Source organism: Chrysemys picta, chromosome 8 (assembly GCF_011386835.1).
Source record: "Chrysemys picta bellii isolate R12L10 chromosome 8, ASM1138683v2, whole genome shotgun sequence".
Taxonomy (NCBI): Eukaryota; Metazoa; Chordata; order Testudines; family Emydidae; genus Chrysemys; species Chrysemys picta.
In genome coordinates, this window is record NC_088798.1 from 37,342,627 (window position 1) to 37,370,593 (window position 27,967).

Genomic DNA, 27,967 nt, shown 5'->3' on the forward strand with positions numbered 1-27,967 from the left:
TTGTATTATTTGAAGGAGTAAATAACACTTTCTTATTCACTTTCTCCACACCATTCATGATTTTATAGACCTCTATCATATCCCGCTCTTTGTCATCTCTTTTCCAATCTGAACAGTCCCAGTCTTTTTAATCTCTCTTCATATGGAAGCTGTTCTAGACCCTCAATCACTTTTGTTGCCCTTCTCTGTACCGTTTCCAATTCTAATATATCTTTTTTATATTGGGTGACCAGAGCTGCATGCAGTACTCAAAGTGTGGAATATCATGGATTTATATAGGGCATTATGATATTTTCTGTCTTATTATCTTATAGGTTCTGAACATTCTGTTAGCTTTTTTGATTGCTGCTGTATATTAAGCGGATATTTTCAGAGAACTATCCACAATGACTCCAAGATCTCTTTCTTGAGTGATAACAGCTAATATTGTAAGTATACTTGGAATTATTATTTTTCAATATGCATTACATATGATGCAGAAGTCCTTGCTCCAAAAGTGCAGTGAGAGGGGAATTTCTGCATCTAGGTTAGCCCAAACAGTATCTGACTTTGACATTAGTTACTTCTTTAGGTTGCACCAATGAAAATGTTCATGCAGGCTACTGAAAAAACCAATACATTGTCTCTAAATGAAACTCATTTTTTCAATGATATTAAGAGGATTATGCTAAAATACAAATTACTAACTAATTGATTTACAGGGAAAATATGAATATGCTAGGAATCTGCCAAACAAACAGAACTGTGAATGTTTTATGAATAAGTACTGTAATCATCTGCATATTACTTGGATATAAAAACAAACAACATTAGCATGAGGTAACTCTTAGTGTTTACACAATGTATTAATGAAAATGTGTCATCTCCTCCTAGTTTATATAAAGCAGTCAGTATACATTATAGTTCCTATCATCCATTGTTTTACACTGATTATTTGCTTAAATAATGATGTCAAGATCAATCATATGCACTAATGTGTGTATCCACTAAAATCATTCTTTTGTTCAGTTAATCATTTTGACCTTTGCAAAATACTACTAAGGTCTACCAGAAAGAAATGGAGCAGAACAGATCATTTTGTAGCTTTTGAAAACACATGAGCAACTAGCTGAGAATTCTACAAATCATTTCCACTGGAAGCTAAAGGATTAGACTGACGTATATTTCTCAAACTACATCTGTCATAACAAGTCTAAAAAAGCAACCAGCCTGCTGAGCAAAATCTGGCACTTTGGGAAAAGGTTTAAATAGCACTGAACACAAAACTTATCATCTCTATGCTTCTTTTTTCATATTTTTAAATAGAATCAATCAAGACCATATTTCTTTTCACCTTTACATTTGACTTCAAGTTACAAAGAAGGTTTTAATAATTTCTCAGGATACAAGTGTCATTCTGGACATTTTTTTCTTCAACCAGCAAAAATAAGGAGAGTCTCAGCTACAGCTGCTACTTCATCCACAATTCACATTAAAGGTCAGGAGGAAAAGCCAAGCCTATGGATTCTACTGACAATCTATTGATCCAATAGATTCAGATCCATTGATCTTGACATCACATCACCAGAGCCATTTAAATTCTTCTACTGAGATCTCATAATTTCAACCTCTTCCACATTTTGCACTGCACTGTATTCTTAGTGTGTTCTAAAAAGATATGCCTTAATATCTCCCAGTGCAAACAGTATGCCTGGTTGCAGCTAGGTCTTGTATAGGTCATGATTTTATATCTAAAGGGATAACTAAAAGTGGGAAACGTTTACAAATAATATTGCAATCTACATTGAATAGCATGGAGCCTGATCTCAATATGATACCTCACACACTTTGCTTTCTTATAGTATGTTCTGATAAGATGAAATTCATATCTCCCGGCAAGAAGACCACATAAAACAGTTATAATATGGGAGTCTTGTTGGCAATGGAATTTTCCCTAACCTGCAAGCAGCTGTTAGACTTTACCCCCGGCCTTCCACAGCTGCTGCTCCATTCAATGGGAAGCAATAGCAGCTGCAGCCCCTCCCTCTACATAGGGCTTTCTAGTCACTGGATGTGTATAAGCATGGAAGATGAATTGCTTATTATTGAATTGAATAGGTCTTTCGTGGAACTTCTCATTAGCAGCAACATGTTCTGTATAATATTAAAATATTATGTAAATCACAGTATATACTATGATAGTTTGTGTTACATCCAATTCAAAACAAGCATACACGTTACATGCTCCTCCATGAACTGGCTCTTCCCACTTATGCAGAGTCTGCAGGAATTAGGGAAAAGAAAAGTCACTGGGAAGCCCGCTCATTCCCCCACTTAGCACAGTAGCCCCCAAGTTTGATACACAGAGGACTTCACTCACGCCTATTAAGAGAAGCTCCACCAGCGTAAAACATTATGGCCTAAGGCCCCTCCCTCAAAAAAGCAGCTGTCCTGCCCACCAAATCTGAGTCACAGTGGTTCCTCCCCAACACTCCTTAAAGTGCACTTCTCCCATTTCAGTCAGAAATGTTCTCCCATAAAAAGAAAGAACAATCTTCTCCCCAGAAATATCTTAAGCTTCCCTCTGTTGGCTTCCCACAGTGTTCTCCAGCTCATCTGGTACCAAAGTGGGTCAGAGAGCTTTTCGTGTTGTCCTCCCATTCAGTCCAAGCCATTTTTCTTGACCAACCTAAGTAGAAATAATGTGAATTTAAGGATGAAAAAATGTGCTTTTCAGAGCTGTTTGGAAAATGGGAGAGAAAACATTGCAAGAATTTGTGATCCCCCCTCCTCCCCATTTTCATCAAAATATTGTTTTTGTCAAAAGTTTCCAGCCAGCTCCAGTGTTTAGCGTGAATAGGAGTATCGTTTGGATTTTGTTTCCCGTTTATAACTTTTCAGGTAGGGGGATTATTTTTTTCCTACACGCTTCAAAACATGATAATTTTTATTAAACAGTTTTTCCATATCATTTTTAAAAGGTTAATATCTTTATTTGTGGAAATATATCTTCCTGTTCATCCTACATTTTCAGCTATGCCTGCAGAGGTTTAGCCATGTGACATGTTTTTTAGATCTTCCCTGCATTTCATTTTTAAAGACAGACTAGTTCTCTTGCACACCAGTATGTGGAAGAACTACAGAGGCAGAAAGGAGAGCTTAGAACAGTAGCAAAGACTCAAATTCATCCCTAGGAAAACTCAATCAGTGGAGTTCCACCATGGTTGACTCTGGTCAACAGCTTATAAATAGTTTTGGATTTGGAAAGAACAAACAGCTTTACTTCTTCCACAGAAAAGAAACAAGCCAAATCAACAAAGTAAAATAAAAGAGCCTCATCCATAATATGCATGATGGGGCTGGAGGTGTGCACTAAAATACATCCCATGAAAATCCAAGTTCAACAGGATTACCTAGGGTGAATCATAATAGAATTTAGCCCATGGCCTGCCCAATATTTTTTCTTTATTAATTTCATTTAGTGTTTGTTACAGATGCCAGCTTGACATCCCCAAAGGCTGAAGTCTTCTGTTCATCCAAGGAAGAGGTACAGCATAGGCAACTGCAGTGCAAGCTTCCATGCCCTGACATGCCAATGTATCTCAAACACTTTTCTAGAAGGGCCTCTGCTAGAGGGAGAGAGCAGTGGTGTAGTGGTAAACAAAGAAATGGGTAAACTAACCTACATTAAACTCCATAATCCCCAAACGAGAAGTGGGTAAACTCAATTTATCTGTGTTTAACCTCCACAACACTACCAATTCAATCAGCATCTTATTGTGCTGAGGCTGTCATTGACAAGGGTGCCAACTGATACCAATTGAGATGGTGGTTTTTTTTGTGATGTAGATATAACACTATTAGAAAATGGATGGAAACCACCAATTTATTTTACCTAGAACACCAAATGGCTGTTAGACATTAATAATTTTTGGTAACTACCATCTTGGGCTATAGCAAATCCTGCTACAACCCTGGGAGCCATCAAACTACTGCAAAAGTTAGAGTTTAAAACAAAACACAACAAAACAGACATTTGGGTATTGAAAACAGCAAAAGAAGAATAGTCCAGAGGTACTAAACATTTTTCCTACAACTTAAAAAATGACAGAATTGGTTGTTTTAGTAACACTTGTTAAAATCAAAATGAATCCTGGACTAAAAACCTACACAACACATGTTACCACAGGGTGCAATTTCAATCCCTAGAAAACAAGGACCAAATCCATCATAATTACACCCATCCAACCCCAATGACTTCAATATGAGGGCAGAATTTGGCTCGAAGATTTTGTGTTGGAGGATCTGACACAATCAGAAACATCATGGTAATACAGTGGCATGATGAAATTAGATTTTAGAGATTACTGACAGAACCTGCTTGCTGAGAAAGCAATTTATTCTCAAATGTGTTTTAAAGATAACTTGCTGAAGGGGAATACATTTGTAAAATAAATAATTTAAATCTCCAGAGCTCTTTTTTTTGTCTGTCAAGCTCCTTCTGGTCTTTAGTGTGCCCCACCATTCCAAATGGTTAAATACCCCCTGGCTGATCCTCTGACTCTCTCCTCCACAATATGATCAGGGATTATTAAATGCTGTCAATGTCCCTGTCATCTGACATTACAACTTGTACATTCATCAATTTAAAGTCAGATGTTTTTATATTTCCATTTGCATGTTTCTAAAGGAAGAAAACCACTGAAATTAATCTTACATAAACCTTATTTACAGAAGCCCACACCAAAGTAACAAGTGCACAGGTTTCTTTTCCACCTACCCAGTGCACTAAAGGGAGCATTGTCTAGTCCACTTTGTATATCGACTTACTTTCAGAAAATAAATGCACAGAAATATATCTTTTAATGACTAGTAGCTGAAATATTGGCTTGTGGACATTAGGAGCATAGGTTCTGGGAATATAGCTCGCTGATCGGTGACTAACCCACATGCTTTGAAAAAAATAAATAAGCCCATACACTTTTTTTTTTAAAGGTATCGATTTGTGGTTTCAAACGGAAAGGGGCAGGTTAAGATATCCATGATAAAAATGAACTTCGGAGGACTCCCCTGCAGACATTAGGAAATGGCCCCGGGCGTTTGGAGGGGGGGTGCGGTTGGGGGGCTTTGTTGTCCCTGATTTCCATTGCCATTGCTGGGGTAACTTGCAGCCCAAACACACTGGTACCTGGGAAAGCAGCAGGCTCCTTCCTAGCAGGGGCTGAAAGGGAAAGACCCCCGCACCCCTTCCCCAAGAAATCGGGGAAGCTCTTTCCTGCTCCCAGCCACGGCAAATGGTGGCTGCAGATCCATACTAACCAAGGAAATACCCCGTTATTCTGATCCTCAGCAAAGCCCTCGCCCTGCACCAAAGCCCGCAGCTGCTTCTCGGCAGGGTCCCCGGGCTCGGGGGTGCCTTGCCAACAAGTTCATTCACTCGCGGGCGCTGGATGGGCAGCGCAGCCCGGGGTCGGAGCGCCGCCTGACTGGAGAAGGGGAGGGAGGGGAGAAGCGGCTCTTGCTTACCACCAGCACCGGGACCCCTGCGGCCAGCGCGTAGAGGAGCGCCGGGGGCACGGCGCTGCTGTCCTCCGGACCCGGGTAGGGCTTGCGGTAGGAGCCCTCGTAGCAGAAGAAGCCCTGCACGTTGACCGTGAAGGTGTCCGTGTACTCGAAGTAATAAGCCAGCATCACGGTCCCTGCCATGATCACCATCTGGAAGTAAAGCATGCTGATGAGCGCAGAGGGCACTGCCAGGCACTCCGGCTCCGGCGGCCGCGGCAGCCCCCCTCCCCGGCTGCGCGCTCCGCCCGCTCCCCGGCGGCATCCACCGGGGGAGGAGGCGGCTAGTCCCAGCCAGCAGCGGCGGCGGCACCCGGGCGCAAGCTGGAGCACATGGGCAGCGCAGGAGGCTAGTTAGTTCCGGGCAGCGGCTCGGCCCATGGGCTAGCGCCGGGCAGCTGCAGCAGCACGGCCCGGGCACAAGCCCGTGCCCATGGGCTGCTCCTGTCAGGCGGCTCCGCCCGAGCACGGGCTCGTGTACTGGGGGAGCAGGCGGCGGCTAGACCCGGGCAGCAGCGCCAGCTCCGTCCGGGCACGTGCAGGGGGAAGCGGGTCCCCTCCCGGGAGCAGCCCCTGGCCGCCGGAGCGGGGAGCCCGGCTGAGAAGCGGATCCGAGGGTTCCCCGCCAGTGGCGCTGGGGCCGCAGCCTTCGAGCCAAGCCCGCCCCCGGGCAGGTGCCTGACGCCTCTGCCCAGCGCCAGCCTCCCGCGGGAGGGAGGGGGCGGGAATCCCACAGTCACTCCGAGCCCGTCAGCTCAGTCCGCACGAGCCCGGCTCCGGGCAGGCAACGCAGTCGCCGCTCCTAGGCTGCCAAATCCTTTCCTCCCTTAGGGTTTTGTTTCTTTGTCCAAACAGCTGGAGCAATAATTGCCAGTGCTGAGCAGCCTTGTGCACAGCCCTTGCCGCCGCCGCCTCCACTCTAGCTGCTTGCTAGACTTGGCGTTGCGGAGCTCTCCTCCAAGCCAGCGATGCCAGCCCGTTAGAAACACACACACGCTGTCAGACTCCTCTTGCTCATCATCTGCTTTAACCTCGCTTTCCAAAATGCTGCACGGGGATTCCAGGGAGTTTAGCAAAGAGCGGGCACCCCAAAACCCTGCCCCAAACTTTGCCCTATTGCGGTTTGTTTGCAAGACAAGCACACTGATGCTGTCTCTTTAGTGCCAACGCTGTGGGTGCAGCTCGCGATCAGCAGGCAGTGGGCAGTTCCCTAGAGGACCCTCGAGATAGTCCCACCTGAAGCACTCCAGTGGGCAATGAGAGAGAGGGAGAGCAGGAAAATGGATCGAAAGCTCCCCAGAGCCTATTTCACCACCAGGCTTATCGAATTTTAATTTAGGTAACAAGGTTGGACTATAAGAGGCTGATCCCAAAACCACTGAAGTCAGCAGCCGTCTTTCCCTTGTCTTTAGTGAGCCTCTGATCAGACCCTAAGCACACACTTCCTATACTCTGCTTCTTGTGTGAAAACAACTTCATTCCTAGGACAAATATTTACTGAGATGGGCATTAAGAATGTTTAAATTTATAATAAATTCTCAGAAACTACAATATACTTTTCAATAGTACTATAATAATGCTATCCTACAGCAGTACAATGGTTAAATGCTTTTACTGTGTTCTTTAAATGCTTTATATGTATATTTACTTCATGAACATGAATAGGATCTTACCTGAGAGAGGACAATGTATATTTAACTTGATAAAATAAAACAAATACGCCATCCTTTGAGGAAATCACACTTACAATATAAATGGAAAAAAGAGTCTTCTAATTTAAAAATGCAAGCCTTTTAAAGATTAAACAAAAAAATGGTAAATTCTTTTACAGATGTACCAATATAGTCTTCAAAAAGTTATGCTCTGAGATCAGAACTCCAAAAAATAAATACAGATAAGTAACTTTAAAGTTGTGCCCTAAAAGGACAAAAGCCAGAGACTGTAGTCAAAAAAGCTCAAACGTTCTTTTACAAGGCCACAATGTTAACCTTAATTTCATTTTAAAACTTTACTTGGCTTTGTTACTGCAATCAATCAGTCTGGTCTCAGTTGTGAACCAGATTTTCTCTCTCTATTCATGCAGTATATGAGTGTTTTCCTACTGGCTGTACTTGAGTCTTGAAAAATTGGTTTACTTCCGGGGTTCAGGAGCATTAACTTGGTATTATCCTGGTCTTGCAAGATGATGTTAGTCTACATGCACTCATTTCTAACTACTGCCTGAAAGAATATGTACTTTATAGCTGTGGAGCAAACTAAGTCTATTTTTGTTCATTTTTAACTTATTCTCCAAAAGAGGCCTTAAAGGAATTCATTTGTATTTATCAGATTTCATTAGTTTGTTAGATAAACTGTTAATATGCAGTGAGACATCTAGTGGTGAACTCTGCTCTGCCCAAATAGTTTTATTTTCCTTAGTGTAGCTGCCAGCAGTCACTGAAAGTGACCTACCTATGTGTGTCAAAATAGCTCAATGTGCATTGTTAGTTAGCTAAATATATACATAACTATTGTTATAGGGCCTGATCCAATACCCTTTGAACTCAGTGGAAAGACTCCCACTGACTGATAGGCATTGGTTCAGGCCCATAGCTTCCACTGTATTTCACTGGGAGTGCCATAGGAAAAGTGGCAACATTTGATGTTTAATGTGTGAGCATATGGTGTAGTGCCATATAACAAAGATTTGGGGCTTTTACTAATGTAAAATGTTCCTTGTTGGGGATACTAATGTTAAAGTAACATTGAATATTTAGGGAATGTGTATTGGAGCAGGACAAAATCACCAAGAGAATGTTATCTTTTTAATTTCTAGTTAATGCAACATCTGTGAGCATCCTACATTCTTGAATTTGTGTGGCAAATTCTCCTCCTGGATGTGCAAACAGAACTGCCATTGCACATACTCATTAAAGGGCAGGAAATGGCCTTTTTCTTGTGCTGATAAAATGAGCCTGTTTGAAGCTGATACAGAGGGTCATCAGTAGCAAAAGAGTGATGCATGTTTGTGGAAAAACAAGCAGGCTACAGCTGCTGTGACTTCATTGTTGATATGAGTGATAAATGTATTATCTGCTGTTTTTAAGTTCAACATAGAGCCTGTAAAGAAATTATTGAAAGCTTACAATTAAGAAACTTTACTCTTGTTTTTCTGTTGCTCTATAATGCTGTCAAATCTTAGCTGGGCACTCTAAAGTATGTGGCTTCCAGACACATTTAAATATATTGTACAGCAAACTGGAATATATGGGATTCAGCATATTAAATCCTATACATTTTTCATTTGAGTTCAGTTGTCTCAATCTAGTCCCCAGTACATCACAAAAAACACCATTACACAATTAGCACCCTGTTGGTTATCTCAGCAGAAGAGCCAAGGTCCGAATGGAAATGGAGAATGAGCTACTCCAACCAAGCAAATCTGAATTTTAATGGAAATCTTATCAAGTGGATAAGTAATTTACTAATAGGTTTACAGAGCTAGAGTCTGATCCTGTACCCCTAAAGTCAACTTGGAGTTTACCATCGTCACTATGATAGCTCTTCCAGGGGGGCTGTGATTCCAAAAAGTGGAGACATTATATAGAAAAATTGAGACATTTTGTTTTTCATTGAGAATTGTGCATGACCTGAGCAAACTTTATTATTAATTAGTTGAATCAATAGCAGTAGAAAATTGTACATGTTTAAATGGAATAGTCACAGCCACAATTGCATGTGGTTCTTAGTATCAGAATCCTGATGCAGGATCTGACCCAATACAGAATAATATTTTGCAAAAAGTGTAACAAGGCTTGTGCAACTGCTGCCCTTACTATAGATATTCTGAGGATCCATAGAGGATTTGGTTCTGTAGGACTATCAATCCTGCATCTTTGACGGGCCAAAATCAATTTTAAATGGATGCATATTTTAAATTACAAGAGGATAAGCAAGCCTCCAGAACCAAGGGGTAATTCCCCCTGCCCCTTTTTATTCAAAATTTTAAAATAGCCACTGTTTAAAACATTTTTATGCAAAAAAGTATAAAACATAAAATAACTTTTAAGCTGAGATTTTGAAAGCAAAGTTTCAGACTTGAATGAATATTTATGGCTGTTATAAAATTCTGAAAACATGATTTATAATATCAATGGTGACAAACAACCTTAACTATGACAGTACAAACATAATCAAAAACCCCACAGCAAGACTACAGAATTATAGATATTCATGCCTGTTGGGTGTGTTCTCCTGTTAAATCAGAAGTATCTTAAAAATGAAAAATAAATTTCTGATTCAAATTACTCAGATTACTTATTTTAAGTTCAAAATGCTTGCTTCTTGCCAATCAACAAGATGGAAAAGAATACCACTCCAGCAGCAGCAGCAGTTACCACTGAGTTCTGGAGGAGTACAGGAGTCCACTATCAATATACAGGGCCTTGCATAATGAAAAGTTTCAGAGTAGCAGCCGTGTTAGTCTGTATCCGCAAAAAGAAGAACAGGAGGACTTGTGGCACCTTAGAGACTAACAATTTTATTAGAGCATAAGCTTTCGTGGACTACAGCCCACTTCTTCGGATGCATATGCATATGCATCCGAAGAAGTGGGCTGTAGTCCACGAAAGCTTATGCTCTAATAAAATTGTTAGTCTCTAAGGTGCCACAAGTCCTCCTGTTCTTCTTTTATCAATATACAGGGACAATCTTGTGGCTTAATAAGTACTCAATTGCCATTGAAATCACACTGGAGTTGAGGACTGATGTTTGTCACTCTAGGAGCACAGGGTATTGCAGAATTGGCCCCCCACAATTCCAATTTTTTCAAAAAAATTCAACATGCCACTTAAAAAAAAGTAACTTGTAAAATGTATTTGCATACCGTGAAATGGTTGCTTGAACAGTACAAAATATTTGGTATATTGTGAAACAAGGAGCAAAGTCCAAATATCTTTGACTGTGTTTGACTAACAAAATCCAGTGTTGTACTTAAAAGACACAAATATATAGTAACGCTCCTTTTTTTTTTAAATGTAATTGAAGAAAGTGTTCTAGAATCTTAACACAATAAGATCTTCCATTAATCTGTCTCTTCCTCTCATTAGGCCCTTTAGGAGTTGTTATAAAATAAGGTGCAGGATCACCTTAGTCAACATAGAAGAAGTTGTAGCATTGTCAATGAGATTGCCTGCATGAGCAAGGATTACTCACATGAGTAAAAGTGGCAGGTTAAGGCCCAGTGATTTAATCTAATATCTGAAATTTAACCCAAAGTTCTAGAAGAGTGTTTGCTATGGTTTACCTCTAAAACTATGAATGTTTCAATGTAGTAGGAAACTGTTTGATATGGCAATAAAGTTTACAAAAATGCTTGGAGATTCCTTTTGGAATACAGGATCAGGCTCTGCAAGAATCCAATAATGCCAAATGTTTGGGTTTTCGTATTTATAAACATGCTTCCCATTTGTGCATACATACTGTAGGAACACAAACATCTTGTACAGAATTACCTTTATTCTGTGAATACAGTGTTGGATGATCAAATAAAACCATAGCTACACATTATATTATGGATGTAATATTTATTGGCTAAGCAGTTAAATATACAAATATTTATTAAAATCAAACAAATGCAAGACCGAGGACACAATCCCCAAGGATTAATGCAATCTGCTAAGTATATTCTCTACTTACAGCATTCCTTTGATTTATACTAATAATATGCAGTGGCAGTTTGGCAGAGAAAGGCCAAGGACCAACAGTTTCTACAGGTGCTGCAAACAGCATAAAAAAGTGAATTGGTCAAATTGCCCATCTAATCACAGATAAAAAGTGGGTGGCAAAACCTATGTCAAACAGTATCTTATTCAACAATAGTCTCATTAATTTCAATGAAATATTTCCAACGAAGGGCCTTATGGATTCTTGTTCGTTTCCATAAATAGAGCGGAAGCTTCTCTCTCTTGTAATATTTTGAAATAGTGACCTTCAGACTGAGGATACTATTCCACTCGAAGACTTAAATCCATTTGCCTTCAGGTACCTAACATCATTTCTGACAATATTTCCCAACTGCAAAACATATTATTACTACAAAAGGTGGTAAAGAAACAAAGCCAATAACTGGTGAGTCAGAAAGGATGAACAAGCTACTGTAACTACATCCAACTCAGTATCCTTCACAGGATGTTGGGTAGAGTCCTTACTCACATATTTACTGCTACATTGTTAAATCTATAGTTCAAATTCTTTCCCTTGGCTACACATTTGAACTCACTGCACTGACATCAGTGCCACAAACATTCAGGGCAGGGTGTAGGAACCTGCTCAGAATGGGGAGGATAGTGTGGATTGATGTCAAAATATCTTGTTGTAGGAGACCTTCTGTCTCCGACCCCATTCCCATTAAAAACAAAGAAATATCAGGGCCCAATTCTACCCATGGTTATTACACAAGGTGACTTTCACCCATGTACAGAGGACTTATATAAAGTCTACACACTACTTAAGCCTTGAGTTGCATAGGCCTTGTGGGACCCATGCAGAGGGGCTAATTTTGCTCACAGTTCCCCTCAACTGCAATTAGAGCTATGTATGTGTGTTTGAAAGAATAATTTCCCCCCATTTTCTAAATATATTCTCCTGTTTAGCACTTTCTTTACCAGAGTGACAGAATCTGCCAACCCTATTGCTGTTCCAGTGCCACATTTCCATGCTACGTTAAGCCAGTCCATCTGTAGGGAGTATTTTTTGTTAGTATGGCACAGGAAAAAAGGCAAAGCACAGACACAATCTGTGGAGGTTCCTTTGGTCTGGCAGGAGAGGGAAAAAACAACTGGTAAGAGCCCCTAATTTATCAGATGGGATTGAGTCAGGAATTCCTGCAAATAGCAGGATGAATGTTTATTTTTAGACAAATCTTCATGGGGCTTGGATCACAAAGTGATTCTGATGGGGATTACATTAGAAATTAAAGAGGAATAGTACTGACAGTCCTCTGAAAATGAAGGCTGTGTCCTGTATGAATTGTGATATCTGATTACTTTAGCTGTAGTGGAATATGAAGAAAATACTGATTGTGGGTTCTGTTTTCTTTTAAACATGTTATGGTGACTTTGATGTAAATGAAGGTGAGGAAGTAATAGTTTTGACAACAGCCAGGCATAGTGCAGGTAGATAGTGTGCATGCTTCCTCCACACAGTTCTGTTAATGCACCGATACAAAACCTGCAGCCCCCTTGTAATTCCAATCTTGTCTCTCTACTCAACACAGTGTGAATTTCTTGGAATGTGACCTCCTCATTGTTTTTCACTTGTAACAAAAAGCCAGTCAAATGGCATTACTTTGTCCACTGTTGCCGGGTTATTCAGCTGGGATTTACACTCTTCAGAAGTAAAATGTACAGTTATCTCTCCTATGTTCGATAACTGAGACATCTTTAAGAGTTAACCAACAGGGTATTTTGAATTGTTCAGTGGGGGAAGTTGGCAGATCTGATCCAGGTCTAATTTAAGGCTAGATCCAATAAACATTTACGCAAATGAATAACTATACTCACATGAGTAGTTCCATTGACCTACAGCCTAAACCAACTCCCACTTCTGTCCAAGGCTTAAATTTTCATAGAATATTTCCAGGAAGCCACCATGCCCTCCCGCCCCATTCTCCACGGGCGGCGGCAGGACTCAGGGCTTCAGCCCCACGAAGGGGTGCAATGGGGCTCAGGGCTCTGGGCTTCAGTCGCAGGGCACCGCTGACTCCCTGAAACTGGCTTATGGCTTAACCCTAACCCTAACCCACAGTCCCCCCAGTTGAGAACCACAAGAGCAGGAGTGGCCAACCTGAGCCTGAGAAGGAGCCAGAATTTACCAATGTACATTGCCAAAGTGCCACAGTCATACGTCAGCAGCCCCCCAGCAGCTTCCACCACCTGCTTCCAGCATCTCCCACCCACCAGCAGCCCTGCCAATGAGCGCCTCCTCCTCCCTCCCGATCAGCTGTTTTGTGGCGTGCAGGAGGCTCTGGGGGTTGAGCAGTGAGCACCCCCCAGCACATTGGAAAGTTGGTGCCTGTAGCTCCAGTCCCGGAGTCCGTTCTTATACAAGGAGCCACATATCAACTTTTGAAGAGCCGCTTGTGGCTCCGAAGCCACAGGTTGGCCACCCCTGCACAAGAGCATCAGGCTGGAGTCAAGGTTTGAAAATATTTACCAGAGTTCCACTCCGGACAGCTCTGGCTGAATTTAAACCATGCTTATGTCCATGAAAAAACTACTGCTGTTTTCACTGGGAACTGGATTGGGCTCTTACTTACAAAACACCTGTACTTGAGGAATCATATCTTTAATGAGGAAGATATAAGAAAGAATATTTTCTAGGGAGTGGAACATGTGACAGAAGATCAGCAGTTTGTGTTTCTGTTCCCAGCTCTATGTGTGGTCTTAGACAAGACACTAAATTTCCCACCGTTCATCTGTGAAATGGGAATAAGAGAATTTATGAATCACTTAGTGATGAGATGAATAATAATTAGTATTATTTGTATTGCAGTAGGTCATAGAGGTCCCATTATGCTAGACACAGCACATGTGAAATAACAAGACACACTCTTCCCCAAAAAAGCTTACGGGGTTTTACAATCTAAGCATATGAGGAGAGACGGCAGCTGAAAGTAAAACAAATGGGAAGGAGGACAGGGTAACAGAGAAGTGATTGGAGTTTGATATAATGAGTAGCAGTCACAGCACATCAAGTACTTAGCCATGATGCACATGGCAAAAGTGATTAACTTTTGTAAAGCCATTTGCTATCCTCAGATGAAAGTGGAAGTGAAAAGTATTATTGTGTGCAAGTTCTCAGGATAGAACAACACATTTGGAAAAGCAAAAATGGCATTATATATAGGGGCTGTACATCTTCCAAAAAAATGTACAGCCTGTACTCGCATACCCACTGTTAAACTCTTACTATAAGAAAAAGAACAGGATTTTTAGTCAATGTATAAGTCAGTGTTTTATGTCTAGTAGTTTAAACTATTTCCCAGAAATCAGAATACTCATGTAACTTGAATATTTGAGTGTCATGATGATAATGTTATCTGAACTATAAGAACTATAAATTAGAAAATTAATTAGAAAATTATTGCCACTGCTATAAAGTTATTGTCATCGCTGGTAGATGGCATTCCATTACTATCACATAAAATGTAACTGAGTTTAAGATTGTAAATTACTCTGCATTTGGCAAACTTTAGCTCACTTTTTGGCACTACTGGTTAGATAAAAATTGCATGTGCAACCTCAGTAATTAAGAACGAGTTTCCAAGTCTCATCAGCCTAGAATATATAGTCATTGAATAGCATCTCCTTAGGGAAAGAAATAATGGCCAGGGAACATTAGTATTAGCATGGAATGTTGGGACAGCACACTGCTGAATCAATAGCTAATATAAGCAGAGTTCTGCCTTATTAATAGTGCAGCATGTAACTGAAAAATTACTCTGACCTGCACTATATACATTACATGATATATTTAAATGCCTAGGTTTTATACACATTCCAAAATTAGTTCAAACATTTGCACAATGCATAAAGGTCTTATGTTCAAATTCGTGAAACTCCCTTTACATATTATTTAATTCATTTCACCAATTTGGATTTGGTAACGTTGCTATTTACCTAACTTCTTTTCTCCTAAAGAGTTGTATTTGCAGATCATTCACAATAAATAATGACATAGGCGCCGACTCCGTGGGTGCTCCGGGGCTGGAGCACCCATGGGGAAAAATTAGTGGGTGCTCTGCACCCACTGGCAGCCAAGCTCCCTTCACCCCACCTCTTCCTCCTCCTCACCTGAGCGCGCCACGTCCCCACTCCTTCGCCTACCTCCCAGCGCTTCCCGAACATCCGCCGCCAAACAGCAGCATTAGCATGCTCTGGGAGGGAGGGGGAGAATCGGGAATGTGGCGTGCTCAAGGTAGGAGGCGGGGAAGAGGCGGAACTGGGGCAGGGATTTGGGGAAGGAGTTGGAATAGGGGCAGGGAGGGGGCGGAGACTTTGGGGAAGGGGTTGGAAATGGGGATGGGGCCTCATGGAAGGGGTGGAGTCGGGGCGGGGCTGGCGGTATGGGGGGGGTCGAGCATCCATGGGAAAGAGAGGAAGTCGGCACCTATGAATAATGATACTAATTAATACAATGATTATTTAAACATCTTATATTGCTATTATAAAGATGATCATAAACGTACTGTATCTGTCATCACATCAAGGTTACAAGCTTCAGGGCTGCCCAGAGGATTCAGGGGGCCTGGGGCAAAGCGGGGGAGCTGCAGCGCTTGTACTCACCTGGCGGCAGTCCGGGTCTTCAGTGGCATTTCAGCGGCGGGGGGCCCTTCAGTCACTCCGCGTCTTCGGCAGCACTGAAGGGCCCCCTGCCGCTGAAATGCCACCAAAGACCCGGACAGCCGCCGGACCAGGACTTGCGGGGCCTCTGCGGGGCCCGGTGCCTGGGGCAAATTGCCCCACTTGCCCACCCCCCAGGCAGCCCTGACAAGCTTAGCCTTTTATCTACTTGAAAATCTATGCTGATGTTAACTGAGAAAGTGTTCAGCCCATCTAGTCACCTCTGTGTGGCTATTATGTTCTTACTCAGTGGTTAGTCATTCATAGGGGATGTTGTGAAGTTCAAAATTTTAACTAGGTTCAAAAAAGAACTAGATAAGTTCATGCAAGATAGGTCCATTAGCTGGGATGGGCAGGGATGAACATCATACTCTGAGTGTCCTTAGCCTCTGTTTGCCAGAAGCTAGGAATAGATGACAGGGGATGGATCAGTTGATGATTGCCTGTTCTGTTCATGCCCTCTGAATCATCTGGCATTGGCCACTGGCAGAAGACAGGATACTAGGCTAGATGGACCATTGGTCTGTCCCAGTATGGCTGTTCTTATGTTCTTATCTGAATAGGGAATGGTTATTGTTCCTTCCTAAACACCAATATATTATGGAGATATTGCAATTTGATGATAAAAGGAACTATGGTTATTTATTTTTGATGGTCACAGCTAAAACTTCTTCACACTCCAGTGTGTCCATAAGAAGCTGGTAGAGCTTGCTTGTATGGTTTTCTATTGACTTTGGAAGGAGCATCATGCAATTTTTGCCTACATAAACCCAACAAAGAATATCATTTTTAACCCACTATCACAGAATCATTTATTTCAAAATGAACGCTGTGTGGGAGACTTGTACATATAAAATACAATATTTTCAGAGGTAGAAACATTTTAAAATAATGATATTTTTATTTATTGGTCTGTCGTCTCATAAGAACTCTGTTCTTTTAACTACTTACACATTAAAATAAATGGGAGGCCTGAATATCATACATAAAGACTACAGAACCATGTCCTCCTTATTCAGCCTTCATGAAATAACCTTTGGAAAATGTAATGGGCAGTTTGCTAAAAAGATATAAGTGTCTAGTGAGGCCATATATTTTCCTGGTGTTAGCCTTGTTCCATAAAGTCATTGTTGGTTTACAGCATGCTGAGGACTGTCTTTATAGTATCTAGGAGAGGAACCAAAATTGGATTTAATCAAATTATATAGCTTGTTAGACATCCTAATGTCCAGTTATTTAATTTCATTAGGAACACATTTGTTGGGAATAAGGCACATTCAGGCCCGACAGAGCATGCTCTGATCTAATGGTTCAACAACTTAGCATAAGCAGAATTGTGCATATGTAAGAAAATTCAAAATAATCTTGTTTGCAAGAAGAACAGAAGATAAACTAATCAGAAGGCTAGAAAAGACTGGTCTGAATTAGCAGAAAATCTGTACTGACAGGAAAGGAGAATTAATAAGGAAATTAAAGACTAATACATGTGTATAAGAAAAGATAACAAAAAGTTATCTATAGCCAGTGTAACAAAAATTTGGGGAAGCCATGAACTGACTGGGATGACACCACAAGACTCTCCTACAATGTGCTTCCAACTTGCAAGTAACTGATCCCTGTTTATGGATGTTTTGCCTTACTAATATGATCTGCTGAGTGGTGAATTTCTATCCAGCAACATTTAAAATTCCAGTTAGCAAAGAGTGACAGCCAGGAGGAATGGGCATGATCTCAGATTTGTCCCAACTGACCTTGCATATAGATTTACAGTGAAGCCAAACTCAGTAATAAGCTTAAGAAAATCAGGTATAGTGTATTAGCTGTGGGTCTGTAATAGATGCATATATCTGTGCATAAGATCTCATTGTGTTCATGCACCCCATACTTAATTTTGCTCTCTTGACTTTGCAGCTAGCAGTTCCAGAGACAACAGTAATGATAACGGGGACACCAGGGAATTCTTGACAGATACCTTAAAGGTAGAGAGAGGCTTAGAATGAGAAATGTTCATCATTGTTTCTATACAGCAATTTAAATCCACTGTCAGTAGTTTCTACTTAATGCCAAATTTATATAATGTCTTGAATAGGTGCTTTCAGCTAAACCTGTCACGCGGTTTCTGTGTGTCCAGGAGAAATATCAGCAACATGGTTGTTTTAAAGAAATACAAAGTAATCAGATTCATAAGCCATGTGTACTGCTACAAAGACAAAACCTTCCATCAAGAAGTTACATCAGGAGTGCATGGCTCACAGAGAGAAGAAAGTTAGAGTTCTTTTCATATCAGTGTGGTAAGGGGCTCAGATTCCCCCTCCCTGGGAGAACTATCAAGTAAGGTAAACTACTACTCAGGTACACCTCATCATGAAGTTTCTTCACTAAGCTCCTCTCAATGCATAATGTTTGGAGAGTCATAGTGGTAGGAGGGGCTAGGGAGGGTCAAAACCTGGAAAACTAGAACTCAGGGGCGTTAAGGAGGTGTTGACCCCTGGAATTCTGCTTCCCCTGGCAGTATAGCTCCTGAGGGAGTGATGATGTCATTGGTGCCTCCTTTTGTTGTGCCCAATTCCCTTGGAAAAAGGCATTGGGAGGGAGGTTCCATTGGCATTAACTACTTCAATTGTTTTCCTCTTGGAAATACATCAGTAGTTCAGGAGAAACACTGAATGGCAGTTAGCTCACTCCTGACCATATTTGAGAGATGACTACCCCTTATGTGAGTCTCCCATGCATCAGTTATTCACAGCTGGTTCTCTACTGTTCAGAAAATCTTTAATTTTTTAAACCAATTATTGCTTACTAGGGTTAGATTAGCTTATAAAAGCCAAACTGGAGAATTGCTTTGGACAATTGCTCTAAAAATAAAGAGCATTCATTGAATGATTTTGCTTTGTTGGTCTTTTCCATTTTCAAACAAGTGGCAATCTTCCAGTGCTTTTCTTGTCAGGAGAAGACATAAAAAAAATGGGATTAGCACAATTACCATCCTTCATCAGCATCAGTTCTTTCCCTGTTATAGTTGCATTGCTCTCAGTGAATTATTAGTGCTGAAATCTTCTTCTTTGATATTTATCTCCATATTAGATTACTTGGAAGCTTAATTTTTCAGTTCATTGCCAAAAATAATTTGTTGCTACTTCTAAAATTGAAATCAAACACAGTTAGATATGGCTTTGTTTTCTAATAATGTATTGTTCCTATCTATCAATGACTAACAGAAGACTGATTGGCTTACATAACTTTTTAAATACAACTGTACCAAAATAAATTATTGAAATTAGTAGTGAATCATTTGACTTTTTTTCTCCTTTTTAACAAATAAGTCTATCCAGCAATAAGTTTAAATAATGTAGTCCACAAAGCAATCTAGGTGATTACTGCAGCTTCAGCATATGGCACTGTTGTACAACAGACTTGGGTTAAAATAAAACAAGCTATCGCTATTGCTTTCTTCTCAAGAAAGAAGGAATGGTTGCCATGTAGGAGCAATATTCAATTCCTAGGAATGTATTTGTCTCTGAGTGCTACTTATTAAATGTTCCACATACCAGATCCAAATAAGATTTTGAAGGCCCAGTGATAAAACTCCTTTGGTGCACAGTTTTGCAATTAGATCAGTCATGTGATCCACCTGAGTTGTTCATCATTTCTTCATGTGTCATAAGATCCCGTCCTCTGCATCTTTCTTCTGCCTTCTGGGCTGTGATCCCATCAGAACTCATAAGCCAAATATGGTTGGGTCGAGTTAGTATTTGGATGCAAGATGTTTACGAAAAACTCATATGCTACAGGAAGTGCTACTGGAGATTCAATAGGCGGTATGCTTCCCCTGAGTCAGAACTGAACCAGTGATCAAGCATGGCGATAAGGGGCACTGGAGGTGTCACTGTTCATGTGAAATAAAGGCCCTACCCAGCTAAAAATCAAGAGAGAGAGAGAGAGAGAGAGAGAGAGTTAATAAGTAGGATTGTCCCTAAATTCTTATATTTCCTTGTATTTTCAATTGGATAAAATAATCATTTTTTTGTCTGGTCCTGTTGTTCAGCAATGATGTAAGCTGTTTAAAGGCAACGAATGCATGGCAGCGATGGGTATTTATAACAGAGCTTCATACTAATAGGCTTTTCTGTTCACTTCCTTGTTTATTTACCAATGTCACTGAAATTAGTACAGCCGCTGCTCACTTGCTGTGTAGGGACTCATTACTGTATCTTACGTAAAATTCCCCACTGGTCATATTTATGAAACAATTAATAGGTACTGGTAGCAGGGGAAAAAGGGAAGAGAGACTTGTAGGATGCGACAATTTTTTGAACAGTAAATTTTAAATACCTTTCCTAGACAGAAAATAAATACTGAAAAGCCCAAAGGGTAAAGTGAAGAATAAGATTGACTTCATACTGTTGAGTCAGCTGTAAATTATTCAAGTCATTTTGGCGCTCATCTATGAGAAAACTTAAGATTCAATGGAAAACGATTGCATAAAGAGCTCTGCAGAGTGCAGAACCAAAGCACATATATATCATGTCAAGATGTCTTGAGGAACATAAAAAAACCCTAAACCATTACTCTTGGGCTACACAAAAAGTATCCACAAGATCAAAACTGAAAAAAGAGTAATTCCTTCAGCATGATGAAATAGAGTGTAGGGCTCTATTCTGAGAAACCTATGTCCCAAGTGCACAGAAGCAAGATTTTAATAAAATTTAGATAGGAAGTTGCAGAATGTAGATCTACCATCTGACTTACAAATAATAATAATACCAAAAATCAGTATTCTGACACATATATTACAGTATTTGCAAGCAGTGACTGTCAAAGTTAAGGCCAAATTCTAGCCTATATTATATAAATTAGAGAAAAATAAGTTTAGCAGCTTTTAAAGGTATATGAGTATGGGGGTGAAAAAATAGTTTTCCTATAGAATTCAGTCAGATATTTTGCACTGACATTTCTCAAAAACAGATGAAAGCTAGAAGCTTCACATTTGGCTTGTTTAGCAGTACCAGTTCAGTATTTTTAATGGCATGAACATGTAAGCCCCAAGCCTGTGACAGTGAGTATTAGGGCTTTAAATCAAGTAATTTTATGCAAGTGCTTTGGACTAGATAGAAGAATGTTTCCAGAAGGCCCTTTGGACAGCTGTGCTACAAGCACCTATTTAAGGACATCTCAATTAAGGAGGGATATTTAAGGATATCTCAGATATGGACAGTTAATTTAAGGATATATGTTGTAAGGATGTGTACTTCATTAAATGGCAACTGAGTTAAAGCAGACTCCATTGACAATGACAGATAAGCAGGCTTCAGTTACAAGTGGCTCAATTAAAGATGCATTTTTTCTCTCCCAAAAGTCAAATAGGGTAAGAGCTCCATCAACTCTGCAGGCCTGATTCTGCAGAGCATCTAAGCCATCAAAATACTGCAGCTATAGGGCCATTCAGGGAACTTTTGAGCTCTATTTGTAAAGCTGGTGGAGTGTGTATATTCTACAAGCCCAACAGTTCTGGGTCAAAGTATTTTTGAACTTTATCAGCAAAGCCAGAAGAGCCTGTGAGCTCCAGAAGACATGCCGTTTGGGAAGTTTTTCATTTTTCCCTAAGAAAAAATGAACGCAAAAGGCCACAAGAAAATTATACTGCATAACCTAACATCAGTATAACCTTAACACTGAGAAATCAAGCACCTTAAAGTCAGAGACTTTATCCTCCTCTGACTTGCACTGGTTTGTTAGCTGTGGACCTGCACTACCTGATTTGCACCAGTTTGACTGGAGGATAATCAGGCAAAGGAAGGTCCTTAAGTTACATTTTGTCACAACTTCAGCAGAGCCTTAATGCACATATTTAAAATTTCCTTTTTGTGTTTTTCTTGTGAAATGTAAACTTTAATATATTATTGCCTAGCTATTAAGACATCAATATCCCTATGATGTATAAAATGATTGAGTCAGCACTGCAGGAGAAACCTTAACTTCCGGAATTGCATGACTGAGTGAATTCTCAACTTTGCATTGCATTAACATCTTTTGTTCTAGAAGTATAGAGTAGAACCCAGCTTGTCTTCCAGATCAGAGGTAGTTTACAGACTAGCATTTAAAAAAAACAAACAAAAAAACCCCTCATTGTTTACAAATAAAAAATTCAACAAAGTTTGGTCGAGACATGATTGGGGCTCTGAAAACACAGAACTTCGCTAAGCATTTTTAGTGTCCCTTTTCAGAGTACTTTAAGGCTACTTTTGATTCCCCCCCCCCCACCCCAGTTTATAAATAACCAGGTATATGAAAATACTAGCAAGACGGAGCAGAGTATTACACTAGCAGAAAGTTTGGCCTGGGAGCTGACTCTCAGAAAGAGAGCGCTCTTATTCCACTTTGTAGCACCCCCAGCAACTCTCTTTTGTATGCTCTAAATTTAAACCAGTATAAACACCTGCCTTTCTTTTCCTCCTGATCCTAGCTACTTCCTATGAAAATGTCATAGGTTAGTGAAATGGTGACAAGAGTGCTATCTCCCTTCCTTCCATGCAGCTTTACCTGGAGTAAACTTAAAAATAGAAACATACAGTAGTGATTATTTATCTCCAGAGCTCCCTGATCTAACTTCTGACCAATCCCACATCTTTTCTTCTCTGGCTTTAGGAAGTAGATCCTTATATAAGCTCAGCTGGACTTAAACAGGCTCAGCTGCATCTACTTGAAAACAAACTGGGAGTGACTATCTGAGCTACCTGTGTACTATGGCTGGGAATTAACCCTGCAAACCCCAGCCGCTAACTAAGTCAGTAGGATTTGCTCCTACGAAATTCCTGGGGTGGAGTGTGGCACGGCATGAGGTTCCCCCCAGCCCCGGAGGGGCACTAAAAAACACATAACCCATCACATAAGGTGATGTGTATTTGTCTCCAGATGTATTCTAGCAGCTAAGAAATTACTGGTTTATCACCTTTCAGGGAAGGAGATTTTCTGACGGATTTACACACTGATTGGGTTTGTTGCAGAATAAACTGCTGAAATAAAACTAGATGAAGCTGCAGGCAAGTCATTTAGTTATTAGTATGTGCTCTTGGTGACAAAACTTCCCCCTAATACACAGCCCAGACCAATGAGCTTTGCACAGGGGTTAGGACTCCAGAGTTTGTGGGAACAAGGGGCTATTTCGTGGACACAACAGAAGCCTTAGTGCTGCAGCAGCCCCCAGGATGGCTGTGCCCTCCCCCTTCACATAGGGGGTTTGGCTGATTGATCTGTATCCAGGGGCAGGCAAACTTTTTGGCCTGAGGGCTGCATTGGCTTTCGGAAATTGTATGGAAGGCCGGTTAGGGGAGGCTGTGCCTCCCCAAACAGCCAGGCATGGTCCACCCCCCACATCTTCCCCCCCCCCCCCAACTTCTCGCCCCCTTACGCCTCCCCCCCGGACCCCTACCCCATACGCACACACACGGTCCCTGTCCCCCTCCCCGGATCCCCTGCCCCTGACTGCCCTCCACCACCCCATCCAACCACTCCCTTCATTCCTGTCTGCCCCCCCCGAGACCCCTGCCCCCATTCAACCCCCCTGCTCCCTGCCTTCTGACCACCCCAACCCCTATCCACACCCCTACCCCCTGACCACCACCCTGAATTCCCCTGCCCTCTATCCAACCCTCTCCCCCCCACCCCCGCTCCCTGCCCCCTTACTGTGCTGCCTGGAGCACTGATGGCTGGCGGCCACCCGGCTGGAGACAGCCACACACCGCGCAGCACAGAGCACCGGGTCAGGCCCCGGCTCTGCAGCTGCGCTGCCCCAGGAGCTCGCAGCCCTGCTGCCCAGAGCATTGCGCCGGCGGCGGGGTGAGCTGAGGCTGCAGGGGAGGGGGAACATCAGGGGAGGGGCTGGGAGCTAGCCTCCTGTGCCAGGAGCTCGGGGGCCAGGCAGGAGGGTCCTGTGGGCCAGATGTGGCCCGTGGGCCGTAGTTTGCCCACCTCTGCACTAGCCTTTTCCTAAACCCCTCTGCAATCTAAGTAAATATATCATTTATGCCCTATCATGTCTTCTGTGGCTGTGATTGAATACCATTTCCTCTTCTGGAAAAATGAGACAAGTGAAACAGTGTTTTTAGAATGAATGTTGAAGGCAAATCTTTTCATCAGCTCACTCCGCTCTACACTAGGAGCTCAAAGATTACATATTTTTCCTATCTGTTGCTTAAAAAAAGTTACAGCTGTTCAACACAGGCATTGGCCTTTGATAATGAATAGTAATAATAATAACATAGTATTTATATGTAGAGTATAGATATTATATAATAGTGATTTTTACCCATGCATCTCAAAGCCTTTAGCAAAAACAGGTCATCCGCATCAGCCACATTTTATATATGAGGTGACAGAGGTATGGAAAGGTTAGGTGATTTTCCCCCAAATTCCCACATAGAGATTCTGGAATAAGACCTAGGTCTCCTGACCCTTTGTCTACAGCCCTAGCTGCGGGACTATGCTGACTCTATGTAGTAGATTCTATGTTGCAAACTGTACAGATAACATCAGGACACAAACAGAGTTTTTGGATCTCTAAACACTTTGAGACTTGACAGTCTGGAAGCCATGCAGCTTGATGATGTCTCAGTGCAACATAACACAACCAAGGAAAGCCAATGGATCTGCAGTGATGTATGTCACTGCAGAGCATAAACATTACCTGAAAGAAGTGAATGTAAATTGCCAAGTTACAAAACTCATTGAAATTATGTGACAGAAATAATACAAGACAATGAAATCATTTACCATACAAACAGAAGTAACTTTTAAAATGTGCTGATAAAAGAGAAAAGTAATGTAGACGGGAGAAGAAAAGAGGAGATTAGAAACTTGTACAGGGAAGGTTGTTTAAGTTACAACCTTCAAATCAGAAAGACTTCTTTGTTTTGCATATTGCTACTGTCTCCCTCCAACAGATGATGTTACCCTCTATCTATCTATGGGCCTATCACTACAGTATCAGAGCACCTTGCAATCATCAATGCATTTATCCTCACAACACCACTGTGTGGTAGGGAGGTACTATTATCCCCATTTTGCAGATGGGTGCACAGAGAAACTAGGTGACTTGTCCAAGGTCATACGGGAAGTTTGTAATGGAACAGGGAACTGAACCCAAGCTGGCTAAATCCCAAGCAAGCACTCTAACCACTGAACCTCTCTTGGCTGTAACAATGTATATATGGATATAACTAACTATAACTATATATATAACTATATATATATATAACTATATATATATATATATATATATATATATATCAATGAAATATGTATGTTAATCAGGGCAGAATTTTGTCTATATGTTTTTATGCCACTGTTTACTATTTTACTCAATCGTAGCTCTCACAGACATTATAGCATCAGAGCAGTTGAAGATTTTTTCCTATTGAAATGCTTGGCTGATGGTGATGCTTATATCAGCAAACTTTGAGGGACACCCAAACTAGAAGCCATCTCCAGCTAATAACACAGAGATGGAATTGCAGGATGCATGAGCAGAGACAACATGTGCTATTCAAAGTATGCCAGATCATTGCTCTCTACAGGCATGGAACTACACCAGGAATGAGCAGCCCTGATTGCTGTTGATGGAGGCATAGAGCGAAATCTGGAATTTCAATAGGACAACCTGATTTTTATATAGGGAAACAGAAGAGGAAAAAGTAAAACCACATTTTCTTGCCCTGTCCTTGTTAAGGAGAGTTAGCTATGGTATGGGCTTAGAAAGACCTCAATAAAAAATACGGGAGCAAATTCTCTGCTTGTGTAAATGGGCATAGCTCAAGTTACCTCAAAATAGCTTTACCCATTTATACTTGCAGGTAATTTGGCACATAAAGACTTTGGGCTCTTCTAAATAGCAATTTTCTTGATTTCCATGTTATAAATAATATAACTTGGGTTATTTCACAGAGGTGAGACCAAGCCATGTTACAATACAGATGGGGCATTACTTTGTAGTAATCTGGTGCTCCAGCATTGCCTGTTTTGCTGTGAAGAGAGTCTCTGAGCATCAGAGTAAAACATATGAAGTGCCTTAAATGTTGACATGACTATTATAAATATATCATGCACCCTCAAAATAGTCTGAAAATAGGGGCAGCCCAGCCAACTTTAGAGCTTGTCAAATTATTCATTATGAATTTATTCTGTGATGGCCCTAATTCCCATCTCTGCCACTGACCCACTGTATGACTTTGAACAAGTCACTTAACCTCGCATCTTTAAAATGGGGAGGATGATATTTACCATCCTTTGTAAAGTGCTCTGAGATCAATGGATGAAAAGAACTATAGAAGTACAGTACTGAGAATTATTATATTAGCAGGCCAATGAGGGAAAGCTTCCACCACCAGTGTCTGTGCTGGTCTTATTGAGAGGTACTTTAGTCTCCAGGATGTGATCCACTTAAAATGGAAAGTGTGAGTATGCAGGACCCTGTTGTTTCCCTTTCAGGCTAAAAATGAAACAAAAAAATTGCAGCAATGGGACCTAAATCTTATAACAGGGAAAAGTGATTGTCAGCTAATAGATGACATTCAATAATGTCAGAGTACCAAATTGTGTACCAAAATGTCAGAGTACTTTGATAAATATAAGTATGTTCCTCTGGTGAGAGCTCTTTCTTTGAAAAATATCCCTGGTAACTTTTCAAATTTATCTCAAGTGTTTTCTTACCTCAACTAATATGAAGCATGGTAAAACTGTGTAGCTTCTCCAAGCCTGATGCCTGCTGTCTGAAATCATGTTCCCCTGTGAAGGAAATAAACAACATTGCGTACATTAATAAAGAATTATAGAATCATACAATCATAGAAATGTAGAGCTGGACAGGACCTCGAGAATCATCAAGTCCAGCCCTCTGTGCTGTGGCAGGACCAAGTAAACCTAGACCATCCCTGACAGCTGTTTGTCCAACTTGTTTTTAAAAGCTTCCAAAGGTAGGAACTCCATGACCTCCCTTGGAAGCCTATTCCAGAGTTTAGCTATCCTTAGAGTTAGAAAGATTTTCCTAATATCTAATCAAAATCTCCCTGGGTGCAGATTAATCCCATTACTTCTTGTCCTACCTTCAGTGGACATGGAGAACAACTGATCATGGTCCTCTTTATAAGAGGTCTTAACATATTGGAAGACTGTTATCAGGTCCCCTGCCCACATCAGTCTTCTTTTTTCAAGACTACACAAGCCCGGTTTTTTAACCTTTCCTCAGAGGTCAGGTTTTCTAAACCTTTTATCATTTTTGTTGCTCTCCCCTGGACTCCTTCCAATTTGTCCACATCTTTTCTAAATTGTGGTGCCCAGAATTGGACACAGTACTCTAGCTGGGGCCTCACCAGTGCCAAGTACGGAGGGACAATTACCTCCTGTGTCTTGTATACAATACCGTTTATACACGATAGAATCATATTAGCCTTTTTTTGCAGCTGCATCACGTTGATGACTCATATTCAGTTTGTGGTCTACTATAACCTCCAGATCCTTTTCAGTAGTACGATCACCTAGACAGTTATTCCCCATTTTGTTGTAGTGCATTTGATTTTTCCTTCCTTCCTTTGCACTTGTTTTTATTGAATTTCATCTTGCTCAACTCAGACCAAATCTCCCGTTTGTCAAGGTTATTTTAAATTTTAAACCTGTCTTCCAAAGAGCTTTCAACACTTCCCAGTTTGGTATCACATGCAAATTTTATCAGCATACACTCTACTCCATTATCCAAATCATTAATGAAAATATTGAATAGTACTGGACCCAGGATGCCCCCTATGGAGCCCCAGTAGATACACCCTCCCAATGTGACAGCAAACCACTGATTACTCTTTGAGGACATTCTTTCAACCAGTTGTGCACCCATTTTATAGTAATTTCATCTAGATCATATTTCCCTGGTTTGCTTATGAGAATGGCATGTGGAACTGTGTCAAAAGCCTCAGTAAAATCAAGTTATATCACATCTGCTTTCCCCCATCCACTAGGTCAATAACCTTATCAAAGAAGGAAATTAAGTTGGTTTAGCA

The 27,967-nt window shown here is 41.0% G+C and overlaps 1 protein-coding gene across 6 annotated transcripts in view; it reads right to left on the minus strand.

The window, feature by feature from the left end:
- Positions 1–27,967, minus strand: part of PLPPR5 (phospholipid phosphatase related 5) — a 136,351-nt gene that overhangs the window by 49,955 nt on the left and 58,429 nt on the right. For 4 of the 6 annotated variants that reach the window (XM_065555609.1, XM_065555607.1, XM_065555605.1 and 1 more), the window contains exons 2-3: positions 26,628–26,702; positions 5,506–5,694 (exon numbers count right to left, since the gene is read on the minus strand). In XM_065555609.1, the coding sequence (XP_065411681.1) occupies positions 5,506–5,694; positions 26,628–26,702 (264 nt within the window). Of the gene's footprint in view, positions 1–5,505; positions 6,805–26,627; positions 26,703–27,967 lie in introns of those variants that run through there. The other 2 variants (XM_008170622.4, XM_042840619.2) reach the window with 2 other exon arrangements.